Source organism: Venturia canescens, chromosome 1, assembly GCF_019457755.1.
Source record: "Venturia canescens isolate UGA chromosome 1, ASM1945775v1, whole genome shotgun sequence".
Taxonomy (NCBI): domain Eukaryota; kingdom Metazoa; phylum Arthropoda; class Insecta; order Hymenoptera; family Ichneumonidae; genus Venturia; species Venturia canescens.
In genome coordinates this window covers 6889438-6903072 of record NC_057421.1, presented here as the reverse complement: position 1 = coordinate 6903072, position 13635 = coordinate 6889438, and the positions used below count along the sequence as shown (strand labels likewise).

The 13635-nt window shown below is 38.6% G+C and overlaps 1 protein-coding gene across 2 annotated transcripts in view; it reads right to left on the bottom strand.

Moving 5' to 3' along the window:
• The window catches only part of LOC122409179 (homeobox protein PKNOX2), a 29866-nt gene that overhangs the window by 3551 nt on the left and 12680 nt on the right, over positions 1-13635 (bottom strand). The window contains exons 1-5 of one of the 2 annotated variants that reach the window (XM_043416526.1): positions 3335-3467; positions 2784-3233; positions 2166-2366; positions 1410-1707; positions 32-213 (exon numbers count right to left, since the gene is read on the bottom strand). In XM_043416526.1, coding sequence (XP_043272461.1) covers positions 32-213; positions 1410-1707; positions 2166-2366; positions 2784-3092 — 990 coding nt within the window. In that variant the 5' untranslated portion in view covers positions 3093-3233; positions 3335-3467. Of the gene's footprint in view, positions 1-31; positions 214-1409; positions 1708-2165; positions 2367-2783; positions 3234-3334; positions 3468-13635 lie in introns of those variants that run through there. The other variant, XM_043416520.1, reaches the window with a different exon arrangement.

Here is a 13635-nt window from a genome sequence, read left to right as displayed (position 1 = left end):
TTCTTGATAACATTGGATTCGTGACACTCACGACTAAATGATGAAAGAGCCATGCTCGCATTATGCTGGTCGCCTGTTTCGGCAGAACACCACGCTTTTGTCTTCCTTTTCTGATGCTCCCGTGACCACCGCTATGAGTCGCCGGTGCACCACCGCTACCGTCGTCGTCGTCTTCACTTGGCCCCGGAGACGGGGAACCTGTAACAGTGATATCTAAACCGAGATTATTTGCTTTGTATGGATTAGCTTTGATGCTGCAAGGAAGATAACCCATAAGAGTTAGAATCAGTGAATAACGAAATTTTCGCAAAAATAAATTTACGCTGATCACTCTCTTCCAATTGGCCTCTTATGAAAAATAGTTGGTGCATGAAAGTTGGTAAGGAAAGGAAGGAAAATCGATAATAGCTGACGACTCAAAACGTTAAATAACTCAAATCTAACCAGGGTACTTTTCGTCGTTGGCATCACCAACATCCACGTATTCATTTTCGCGATCTTGCATCGCGAGTAGCCCCCAGTATCCAACCTCTTCTAAGTACAATCTGTCAGAAGTGTCGACGAACTCGAATTCACCTGAGAACGGAACGGCGTAGCATACTTCATTTTTTACGTAGATTCGAATGTAAACGTGCCGAAAGTCATCGCTTTAACCCGTTCATCCAAACTCATGGTATTCAGTTAATTTTCGCACTCGAAATGTCGGGAGCATCGTTAATATCAATTCGTTTTAATATTTTCACTTTCAAGCGAAAAATGCACTACGTTATTGAATCACAGATCATAACTTTTTACTTTCGAGCCATAAAAAAAGCCCGAAACGATCGTTATCGTGTAAATCGTGTTACGAAGTTGGCTATTGCGCAACTGAAACGTTATTAAAATTGACACCAAAGCAACGTCAATTTTTGATCTCCTCGTTAAGGATGTTTATCGCCAAGGCATATTATTTCCAGGATTGGAAGAGGTAGGAGGGACGTGAATATTAAGGCAGCATGAGTTTTCGTTGAATCAATAAAACTGGAAAGTTTGTATCCCTGGACGAATCAATATTTCTTATCTCCGCGTTACCAGTATTCTTACATACCGATGCAACGGTAATAAAAAAAATTCTTTTTTCGTTCTTTTCTTCAAGTCCGTAAGCGAAGAGAGTGAAAATGAAAAGTGCAGAAAGTATAAAGACTATTTTCGCACTCCAAGGATACAAAACTTGCAAAAGTATTGATCGATTTTATGAAAGAAGTAATAAAAAAATATAAATTTCGATGAGAATTTGAACCCAAAAGAAATCTGAAAGTTTGATTTCAATCGATATTAAGCCACGATGGACGAAAAAGGCGTTTTTCAATGTTCGAAAAGTACTGGAAACTCGGATTCGTCGTAGTTCGTTTGAGAATGAATGGGCCTACCTTGGCCGAGATAAATATCGTTAACAGGTGCACAGGAATGAGCACCGATTTGGGAAAGTGGCGTGCTCCCGTGTATCGTCGAAGGTGAAAGTGGATCGTCTTGATCGTGGCTGTCCGATCTGACGGAGCGATGAGCGTTGACGGATGACGATCTGGTGGAGGATCTCTCGAGATCGAGAGGATCCTCATCCTGTGCGATCGGGAGATCAACGCTGCCGTTATCCGACAGCGCGTCACCTCTGCTCACTCCGAGTCCGTTAGCTCCCGGCTCAACATCATTGCCTGTAGATGACAGCACCTGGCAAATATATGTCGCACCTAGCCGTCAGAGAACAGGGGTGGGATTCTATCGTATTTTTTTAAAAGAGGTGTACAAGTACCTACGCACTTTCATTCGTTATTGTTTTTAAGGCTAGTTGCGTTGGACGATCGTGTAGCAAAGAAATTGTTATTTCAGAGCGCTAATACACAAACAACACCAAATCTAAGTAGATTAATTTTCGAAAAGAGCGTTATCGATGGAAAGCAGCAAAGAGATATTGCAGCTCGATAGGATTACGAGTTACTAAAATTCTTAAACGACTCTTACAGATTCGAATAAGCGTGTTAATCGTTAAAAAATATTTGTTAATATTATTTATCTCTTATCCGTATAGGATCAAAGTGGTTATCATACACCTCTCCAGCGGGATAACTACGAAGGTTTTCGGGATCATTTGGTCGAGGATGTGCCCCCCGAACGAGCAAAGAGCTAACCTGCAGTGGACTGCTCCCATTGCTCCCACTTGACGGGCCCATGTCGTGCCCGTGATGACTGTAATCGCTTCGCAATAGATTCTCGCTCTGCATCTTCCCTTTCAAGCAACCAATGTACCTGTTGCAAAAGTCCTTGCACAATTCCTGGACTTTTTCCAATTCTAACAGATGTATGCGCAACACCTGTATCGCCTTGATCATCTGGAAAAAAAAATTCGATATAACAACGCTTCTTCTTTGTTCTCATCTTTCAATTATTTTTTCTCTCACGTTTCATTCGTTTGATGAACGACCGATCGTCTGCTTTTTATTCTCGTCTGTCACGAATTGAAATTTGTCTTATTTTCTCTCATCGAATTGAAAAATATTCAGTTTATTGAATGACCATTTATATTTGAAGTCATTCGATACTCTGCTTTTATTTATTTGGCTATTTTTGTTTCTGACTCTACTGATTCGGTTCTATCCCGGATGAGGAAGATTCGGACCTGGGTTCGGGGTCGGCAAGACCCAAGTGTAATGCCCACAGTGAAATGGGAGCCAAAAACTTTCCTCACGTGACTGGTTCTAGATTCCAGTTTCAATGGAAGTGTGTTAAATCCAAAATTAGTGTCTTACCAAGCCGTCAATCTCTGGGTCATTGATCAGAAAAGGCTTTCGGTCTCTTTCTTGATGCTGGACGAAAGCTTGTATATCCATATTGAAGCTTTCGGACATTGAATTGTCCGAGCTCTGGGTCGCGAGCTCGCATCTTTCGAAAAGTAACGCCAGCAGCGGGAACAGCGGGTGCTTGTAAACGGCTCGCTTGTCAGCTTCGAATTGTGCTTGATCCTGATGCGTCGTGTAGTCGGCAACCCCACTCGCAGGGTCCTGATCGTAGCCAGGAGTCACCATCGCTAGCGCCACGGCGGTGCTACCCTCTTGCATTCTATCATTCCTCCGTCACTCGTTCCATCGTTTGTGTTCAACCTTTTCCAATCGGCGCGCCTGCCTGCGCCTCTCGCTATTTCCTTTCCAAGGAGAGCCAACTTTCCCGGTTTTTTTTCAAATGTGATTATTTTCGAGCTCCTGCAAGAAACGAGAAAACCAAAAGTGTGTCAATTCTCAGAATCATTGATGAGCCATAATTTAAAAAAAGCGACGAATTAAAATGAAAGTTTTTCTTTTACGGTTTTTCAGCGAGTCCGCCGCGGTTCGCAAAATCGAGGACCGCCAATCGTGGGAATTTTAAGGAGCAAACGGAGCGTTTGGAAACCTTTCTAATTCCAAGTGGAGGCGCAGAATGGAGTAAAACTGAGGACGAGATCGAAAATAGTAATTCGCATTCGTTACGAATGCTCATCGACAACTGACTGCGTCAAAATGAAAACGCGTTGCCAATGAGAGCGTGTCAGTGTTCTAATGACATAATTGAATCGATGAACTTTATCATGACCAACGACGACAAGCACTCCATTTACAGCGATTAGAAAAAAGGCCAGGACGTAATGCCCTCGAATTTTCCTCGTTTTACGTTCGAATGCAAACGTCTTTTGGGACGAATACGAGCGCACGAGACCGAGCAATTCTTAAGGAGGGTGGATCACGAAATCAAAGTCATCAGAATTTGATGAAATTTGGTGATAACATTCTTCGGCATCAAGTATACAAATAAAACTTTTTTCAAATTTTTTTACCACGTGGTTATCGAATAATTGAGCGTTAAATCGAAGTTCTTATGCACGAGATGTAAACTGTATAAAACTCTATGCTTATACAGGTGAACTTTAGTGTTCAATTACTCGACAGCTATGTGGTAGAAAAATCTAAAAAAATTTATATTGTCTTATATATTTTGAAAGAATACATTTACCAAATTTTATGAAATTCTTATCACTTTGATATTTTTAATATTTTTAACATGGTTTAGCATGGCAACGTTGTATCGTCGCGATCCACCCTCCTTAAAGAAACTTTTGGCATCGAAAACTTCTTGTAGTTCTACCATTAGGGAGAATAGCTGAAGTTAATCATGATGACAAACGAAACCGACTCTCTGCTACGGATGCAAAACCTTCCGGAAATCAAAGTATGGGTTGAAGGCCCTGAACATTATCGACGAAACAGCTATCGATGGAAACTTTGTTTTCCTAGGTTAGGTGTATTTAAAGTGTCGTACTGAGTCATTAAGTTGTCCAGTTGTATAAATTTGATCTTTTGTCATATTTTCAAAGCATTTTATTACATTCTTGTGATAAAAATATTCTCAATGTAAGTGTTTATTAATTTTATTTATAATTTAGACTTGAAATTAATCATCACAAAGTAATTGCAAACTTGACTAATCATACATGGCCGAACCACTTTAAGGAAGTCGAGGAATTAGAAAGAAAATTATGTCATCGCTTTTAAACCGATTGCATCTTATAAAGTGAAGTGTAAAAAAATCAGTTAAATTTTCAGACAGTTTAGGAGCGTCGTTGCTGAGAAAAATCGATAACAATTCAGTGATATCTGCGTTAAAAATGATGCTAAAAGTATTAAATTTTTTAGGCAACATGAGCAAGGCTTGCTGAATAATGTCAATTTTGCTTCCTCGTAGAGGAAGCTGCTATGTGACGATGAACATTTTTTTCCCCAGTTTTCAATGTCAATGTGCTCAAAATGTCCAAAAACATCGAAAAATCATATCTAGAAAAATGTCCGGATGTGTGTGTATTAGGGTGCTTCAAAAAAAATCGATATTTTTTTTTTTTCGTGGGCCGAAGAGGGGTGTTAGTACATGTAAAAAAAATGATTTACTCAAATTTTCAGATCTTTTGCAAAATATATAACGGTCCCTCAAACGACTTTTGTATTTTTTTTCCTGTTTTGGGGACAAACGTCAAGAAAAAAATCATAAATCGTTATGCAAACATAAAATGCACTTCTCCCTTGAATACATGAAACTTTACCTTTGTGTTGAAAAAAAAAATCATTAATTAAACGGTCCCTCAAATGACTTTTCTGTTCATATGACATTTTTGTTCGTACTAGTGCACTTGTACTTGTTACATTGTAGACCGTGAAGCAATATAAACAGAGCTACTGTGACCACGACAAGGACAAAGCTCAACAGCTACATGAGCTAGGGGCTTCACAAAAAACATGGGAAAAATATGCTTCATATTCAGCGCAGAGAAAAATTATTTCCGAGCTAAATATTCAAAAAACATATAACATAATTTTGCAATGAATTTGCGTAGTATACTGGAATACACATGTTCAGCGCATTATTCAATGTATTTTATGCTCACAATATTTCACTTATTCAACAAAGAAAGTGCATTTTATGTTTGCATAACGTTTCATGACTTTTTAAGACTTTTCCCATGACGATTTTCCTCAAAATAGGAAAAAACATAGAAAAATCGTTTGTGGGACCGCTAAATATTTATCTTTTTAATCTCAAAGTTTGGGAAAGTCACTTTTTTTATATGTACTAACATCCCTCTTCGGCCCACAAAAAAAAATCGATTTTTTTTGACGCACCCTAAAAAACATATAACATAATTTTGCAATGAAATTGTGTAGTATAGTGATGTTCAGCGCATTATTCCAATGTATTTTATGTTCACAATATTTCACTTATTCAACAAAGAAAGTGCATTTTATGTTTACATAACGTTTCATGACTTTTTAAGACTTTTCCCATGATGATTTTCCTCAAAATAAGAAAAAACATAGAAAAGTCGTTTGAGGGACCGCTAAATATTTTTTTTTAATCTCAAATTTTGGGAAAGTCACTTTTTTTACATGTACTAACATTCCTCTTCGGCCCACGAAAAAAAAAAAATCGATTTTTTTTTAAGCACCCTAGTGTGTATGTTATGGCACTGCAAAATTCAAACGCTTATAACTCGAAAACGATTTGAGACACAGGGCTACCGTTTTGCACAGATGTTAATCTATACAAACTCTTCATTCTCTGATAATTTTATCAGAATTTGAAAAAAAATGTGAATCCTACGACGTTTTGAAATTTTCAAAAAAAGGCTGTCGACGCTCTAACTTCCGAAAATTTCAAGGTTTATTTCTAATTTTTTTTTTATAAATAGATTATCATAATAGGAAGCCAAAATAAAAAATATAGCACTTCATAGAGTACGCTTTGAGCATCGTGCATCTTGACCATCTTGTTTTCAAATTTATTAGGAGATTTGCTGAGATTATATTAATAATAATCTGTTTCCCGTGCAGTTTTTTGAAGCCAGGGTCGTCACTGTCCGTGTTTTCGACCGAGCTTTCACCAGTTTTTCGTCTTTTTATCCCAACTCTTCTTTAAAGTGTACGCAACATTGCCAAACTGTAAACTGGCCCAACTTTCGAAAAGTACAGTTTATAATTTTTGGGTAAAAAAAATAACCTCAACTTCCTCAATTACTCGTGTTTGAGCTTTCTCATAGTAAGTTTTAAAAAAAATGTCTCAAGCTCCAAGCGGTGTAAAAGTGGAGCATTTGAAAAAATGGTGGAACAAAAGCCCGTTAAAGATCGCAACGGAGTCGATTCGAGGCGAAATAGCCCGTATGTGTATTGCTCGCACGCCACGAAGCACCGAACAAGTGCTACTGCATTTAAATGTCATCATTAGAAGGCCTTCGCCTTCTCGCGAGCGACGCCAAACAGCCAGCATTCGTGTTTTCTACCGCCTTCTGCGCGTCGATGCGACCCCTTACCGCTAAGTCGGACGCAATTCCACGCGTTCCTCTGAATTTCCAAAGCCTCCTCCTCCCGCCCGTACCTATATATACAGGGGGTGTAGTATAACGACCGCGGAGAGACTCGGCAGTCCGCAATTCGACATGAATAAATAAAGCGCTGCGGTGTATACGCTGACAAAATATACAAAGATCTCGCCGCCGGGGCCGGAAGCAAGAAAAATACGAAATCGAGGCAGAGAAAATATTTTTTAAAAAAAGGCGAAATCTTGAAAATCCACTAAATCCACAAAAGTGGTGGTCAAGAAACGAGCGCAGGTGGTTCGACACTCCAATTTCGAGGGACGTTCCAATGGTCGCAAAATCGTCGAGCGAATTCATCACAAAACTCCGTCCAAAATCGGCACCTTCGTACCACATCGAGGTTATTTTCATTCCTCGTGGTTAATCTCATGATCGAACGAAAATCAACCTCATTCACTCGAGCAATAACTTGTACGTTCGTATTAAAAATACGTTCTTTTACAAGAACTAAAGATAGTGGGTTTGTCTTAGCGAAATGAAGGGTGATGTATTCGAGAGGCGGGGGGAAGAAAATGCCGGGAACCCGTTTTCCTCCATTCCAGTTTCACACGTTAAACTATCATTACCATACAGGCCGTTCCATAGCGAAAAACTCTTAATAAGTGCGACGATCCGTTACTGAATTTAGCACACTCGTCGAGTTATGGCGAAATGGGAACTGCAGATTTTTTGAATAATCTGCTTTAGCTGCAAATCTCACGAATGAACGCAGATAAGAGTTGGGTCCGAATTTCACTTCCTTCGTCGTTGACAATGATCGATGTGTTGGGATCGACGTTCCTTGAAATTAGTGCCCCTTAAAGACCTCTCGCATCTGCGAGAATCCGATCGTTGTCTTTTGGTGAAACTTTTTGTTACGTACAATCGAGACACGAATCAAAATTTTCACGGAGCGAAACATTCCGTTTCGTTTTGTCAGGACGAAATGAAACCCCCTTTGCATCCTTTCGGAAAGCTTTTTCCCCCACCGTTCTGTCGTTTCTTAATCCTTTTGAAATTGGGCACACGCGTTTTTCGATGCTTCAAGAAAAATTCTCAAATTTTCAAACTTGGGTACAAACATCTCGTCTATTGAAGCCAAGATGTTGGGATATTTCGAATAATTCCATAAGAAACCAGCTCAATGTTGATCAATTAATAACTTTTCAACCATTCTTTTGAATGTCGTCAAATTTTTCAGACGTTTTTTTCTCTGTGATATTTTATTGATTGCAATGTTCCATTGAAATCTCTTATTATTTAAGGTATTCCTTTCGCACGATCGTGTTTTGGGGCACTCGAAATTTCGACTGATTCCTAACTTCTGAGAAGTCGCAGTTATACATAGAAAAAACTTTTGGGTAAATATTCGGAAGTGGGGCTCCTGCTATAATCGGGCTGAAAATTTTTTTTATGAATTCCCATAGAAAAAAAAACATTGTACCTCGTGTTATTGTGGTGGCGCATGACCAAAAAAAATGTAATCCACAAAAAATCTAAAATTTTTTTCTTTTACTTTTTTAATTTAAATAAAGAAAAAAGAAAATTTTTGAAAAGTAAATGGGTGGGAGACGGAATTTTTAGGAAAAAATCTCCGGAGTAGCCCTGCCAAGGAGCGCAACGTTTGCCATCCATGTTACTAAAAGAATTCCAGGATTGTCCTCAAAACTGCCATATGACCTGGAATCTGCCGTCAGACCTATACATATATATTTGAGTAAATGTATGTTTATATTTGCAACAATTTGCTGTCTTGTACATTTACGAGATTTTCAGCGTTCGCTATAGTACCTCTCTCTCTCTCTCTCTCTCTCTCTCTCTCTCTCTCTCTCTTTCTCTTTCTCTCTCTCTGTGCGTGGGTTCACCTTTGCTAAATTTCGAACGACAGTAGAAAACGAACATTCTCAATGTATAAAAGCAAAAATGAATATATAATGGTAAATGTTTTTTTTTGACCAATAACATCTTGCGCCACCTAAATATTATTTTTTCTCATGTTCTTTATGCATAAAGAAGGTAAAAAAAAAATTTCAGCCCGATTACAGCAGGAGCCCCACTTCCGAATATTTACCAACTTTTGCTTCTCCCATTTTTCCAACGGAGTTTCGGTACAGAAGTCTAAATATTAAGAAATTGATCAAATTTGGTGATAATATTCTTCAACATCAAGTGCGAAAACACAAATTTTTTCAAAATTTTCTTCTACCTAGTTATCGAGTAATTACGCATTAAAGCAGATTTCTTATGCCCGAAATGTATACCTGTATATATGGAAACGCTATGCTTATACACGTGAACTTTAGTGATCAATTACTCGATAATTGTGTAGAAGAAAAATCTTAAAAAATTTGTATTGTCAAATTTGGCACTAAAGAATATGTTGACCAAATTTTATAAAATTCTGAACTTTTTGAAATTCTTTATGTTATGGCAACATTGTATCGCCTGTATCGAAACTCCTTAAGAATTCGGTAACTTTTATCGTATCTACATTTTTTAAATCTGTGAGACAGTTTGTATCAGGAATTTAGAATTAATTAGTATAAGACATATAGAAATGTGGCGATGATGAAATCTCCATAAGCTTCCGCACAAATTGTACGATTTTTCAGGTTTTAATTCTTTACTAAATGTTCGATAACCTGTCCTGAAATTGCGCCGATCTATTCGCTTGCATTTTTACTACTTTGCTGTTATTTAAAATGAGTTATTTGTAGAATATTCGGGTTCATGGAAGGAATACCTTAACGAGACAACAGCCTTGAGAAAGAAATATCGAAGCTTTGTAAATGCGTTTCGTCAGACTTCGCTACTTCGAACGGTTGATTGTGGGATAAGAAAATGATGAGAGAGGATTAGAAAAAAGATGTGTTGAAGAATTTTTTGACGCTCGATTTCCCTAATCGATCGGCAGACGCGTTTCATTAACATTTCAAAGTCTCGAGAGTGCCGCCATTATCCCTGAATCCGAAGAGATGATCGCTCTCCAACACGACGACGAAGAGAAGGCGAGCTGACAAGGGAACGGGCGGATCTGACGCGGCTCAACAAGCCAGGCCGACGAAGCTTTTATCTTTTTGTTCGTTACCAAAGATCCTACGGATTCAGGTATATTGGCAGATTACTTTAATATACAAAAAGTGGAGAATGTATATTCACTACCTGGATCTCTCAGTCTTTTTCCGCAAGATTGGCCTCGACGCCACTTACGAATTTTTGAAGGGAATCGTAAACAGTTAATTGAAGAAGAAGAAGAAGAAGAAGAAGAAGAAGAAGAAGGAAAAGGTAAAGGACCATCCACTTAGGAACGCCGCGGTGGTATATTAGTGATCGGGGAATCGAATCAGGTTTGTGGGAAATTGGGCTTTGTTAGATTTAGCACAGTCTTCTGGTGTAATACGAGCGATCTTGCTTTGTCGAATAAAATTCAGCGTGGAGAGCCTGGTTACGACAGAGACGACGCTGAAATTTACAACGTTGGAGTCCAACGAAATGAAGGAAAAAACAGCTTGAAAAACTACGAATTGCAAATTCGGCAGGGAACGAAATTGGAGAATTACTGGAATTATTGGAGGCTGTTTTAAAATCATTTCGTTGGACTCCAACGCTGCAAACTTCAGTGTCATTGACAGAGCAATCGTGACGGGGTGAGGATTCAAAAAACAGGGTAGAGGATTTTTCGTTGAAGTATAAATAAATAAAAGACGTTAAATCTACAGCAGCGCCTCTGTAGAAAAATTAAAATTTATTACAATACAGACAACATTCCAAAAATACGATAACGCACGATCTTAAGATCTAACGTGTATGGAGAAAAAGTATGATTAAATGTTGCACGTGCTGCTTTGCAGTTTCATCAAATTGACTGATCATTTAAAAAATTAGAAACAGTGATGCTGGTTGAAAATGCTTTGAGACCATAAATCAAATTCGGATGATTCGTAACTCGTTTTTTTGCCATTTTTGAAGAATAAGAAAATCGTTTTTAGCGCAAACGGAAAATCCTAAACACATTGTAGAATTTTCATTAACTGCAATGTAAATTTACTCATGAAGTCTTGTTAATCGACTCATGATCTCGTTTCTCTATTGGTCCAGGGTCGAAATAGGCCAATGCGATTTTTTACATAAAAAACTATAGAATTTTCACCAGCGACGAATGAAATTTCGGGTTCAGACAGTGATAGATCTCCGATTAATTAACAGCTTGTAATTCCATTCGCCAAAAGATAAGTTGAACAAATTTATTTACAATTTACAATTAATAACTCTGAAATTAATGTAAAAATATCTTTAATTAGGGAGTAATAATCGATCCAATTAAAACATCCATAAAACACGATCCTTCGGGCACAATCTACCTTAATTCTGAAAAAAAACCGGAGATAGAAAAAATCTTCGTTCTTCGTGCACCCTGTTTACCCCGGCCTCTCTTATGTTCATGTATTTGTATAAAAAATTGACGTGAAGTAACAACACGCACGTGGACTGTTGAGATTTTTATCATCGCCAACGTCTGCCAGATGTCGTGTAACTTCTGACAATTCATTGAAGTGACATAAAAATTTGAGTAGATTAGCGGAGCTTTTCTGAACGAATACAAAACAGTGTAACTTGTGCTCATATCAGTGCAGACATTCTGATATGAGACACGGCCCCTTCTCAGCTCACAATCAGTAACTATTATTGTAGTAGAAATGAAAAATAGTCGTTATAATAACGCCTACCGATTCGAAGAATTAAACACAAATGTAGAATGACGCTGAAGTTTGCAGGAAATAAAAAAACGATGAATTACAAATCTTTTTTTCCTTCATTTCGTTGCACTCCAACGTTGCAAACTTCGGCGTCGAGTGCTGCGACTGAATCCACAAGACGACCGTTTTGGCGTTTTCTTGCGCTGCCCAAGACTTGAGTGCCTCATCAGTTGCGAGGACTGACCGCACTTCATGACCCGCAGCTCAGCTCGGACTCGTTGAGTTTCAACTATTTGCATTTCAGACTGCTCATTAAAAATGGCAACAGTTACCAACGCGTTATTCGATCAATGACAGAATCCTTTTACAATTTGGTCATATTTTCAGATGAGAAACAAAATTATCCGCGACAAAACGTCATGCACAACACTTTTAAGGAGTTTCGGTACAGGCGATACAATGTTGCCATGCTAAACCATGCTAAAAGCATAAAAAATTTCAAAAAGTTCAGAATTTTATAAAATTTGGTGAACATATTCTTTAGTGCCAAATTTGACAATACAAATTTTTTAAGATTTTTCTTCTACACAGTTATCGAGTAATTGATCACTAAAGTTGACGTGTATAAGCATAGCGTTTCCATAAATATAGGTATACATTCCGGGCATAAGAAATCTGCTTTAATGCGTAATTACTCGATAACTAAGTAGAAGAAAATTTTGAAAAAATTTGTGTTTTCGCACTTGATGTTGAAGAACATTATCACCAAATTTGATCAATTTCTTAATATTTAGACTTTTGTACCGAAACTCCTTAATCAGCGTTTGTTTTTAAGGACCGAATTATTATTTTCAACTGTTACTATCGCTGCAGTCATTCCTCTTTTCATTCTAAATCCGATTAGAATCAGATCGCCATCTGACCTCATTTTTTTCTCCGTTAATCACGACACTCGACTCGCACTGCTGCAATTTCGGGCTCAAAACATTCCACTTGATTAAATACGAAGCTACGAGACGAATGAATTAGGCAGAAGGCTTTTCACTCCTTCTCTTCTTCTCTGTTTCTCTCTATGATTTTGAGACTATTGATGGGGGCGATGGTGGTTGTACAGTGATTTTGGCGCTGGTACGGACGCCAAGTACCATTACCCGCAAGTGGTGCTTCTCGAGCACATCTTTCCAACGGAGGCGATATTTATCGCTCTTCGCGTAACTGCTGCCGTCACCGTTACCTTATTTTTTGTACTCGGACGGTGCCTCCCTGTTCGACCATGCAGCACCAATTTTCATTTCAAGTATTATCACTGACAGTGAGCAGCTTGGTGAATTCCAATTAATCGGCAAACGGTTCCCGAAAAGTGTTTTAAAAAATCTACAAAACTATTCATGTCGATTTTTTTATAATTTCACTGTCAAACGACCGAATCTAGATTGAATTCATTGAAAGGGGTTTTTCGAGTTTGATCGATTTACTTTGTTACTCTATGAAATAACTTTTCGCGCTCAACCGATGAAGAATTATCAAGATCATTTTGAGTTACAGTTTTTCGCGTTTTTCAATGAAATCTCATGGTTGCGTGGTAAATCACGGTTCCGGATACGAGCCGGTTATTGTCATCATGTTTGATAAGTTGACATGCAATTCCGAGTTTTCCCCATCCAGCTTCCTCCTACTTTTCATTCTTTCGTCCTCCTTATTTCCACTTGCCCATGCCCGCAACTGGGAAAGAGTCTGCACACCGCCGGTCGGAAAACTTGTTCATCTTTCGGGTGCACCAAAGTCTGGCACTCCCGCCTCGTCGCTGAGCCCACGTAGAGAGTAAAACTCACCCTCGGTATCCGATAGAGAACGACGGCAGGCGCAGATAATATTGCTTTTGGATTCTTTGAGGGAACGAGCGGTATTTTAACGCAGCTGTTACCGGAAGAACCGAGCGATGTGACCGCCCTCACCTATCGAGACTCGCGCAAGAACGCTTTTCGTATGTACATAACGAAGCCTGAAGTGGTCGTCAAAATTGCAGCTTTGTCG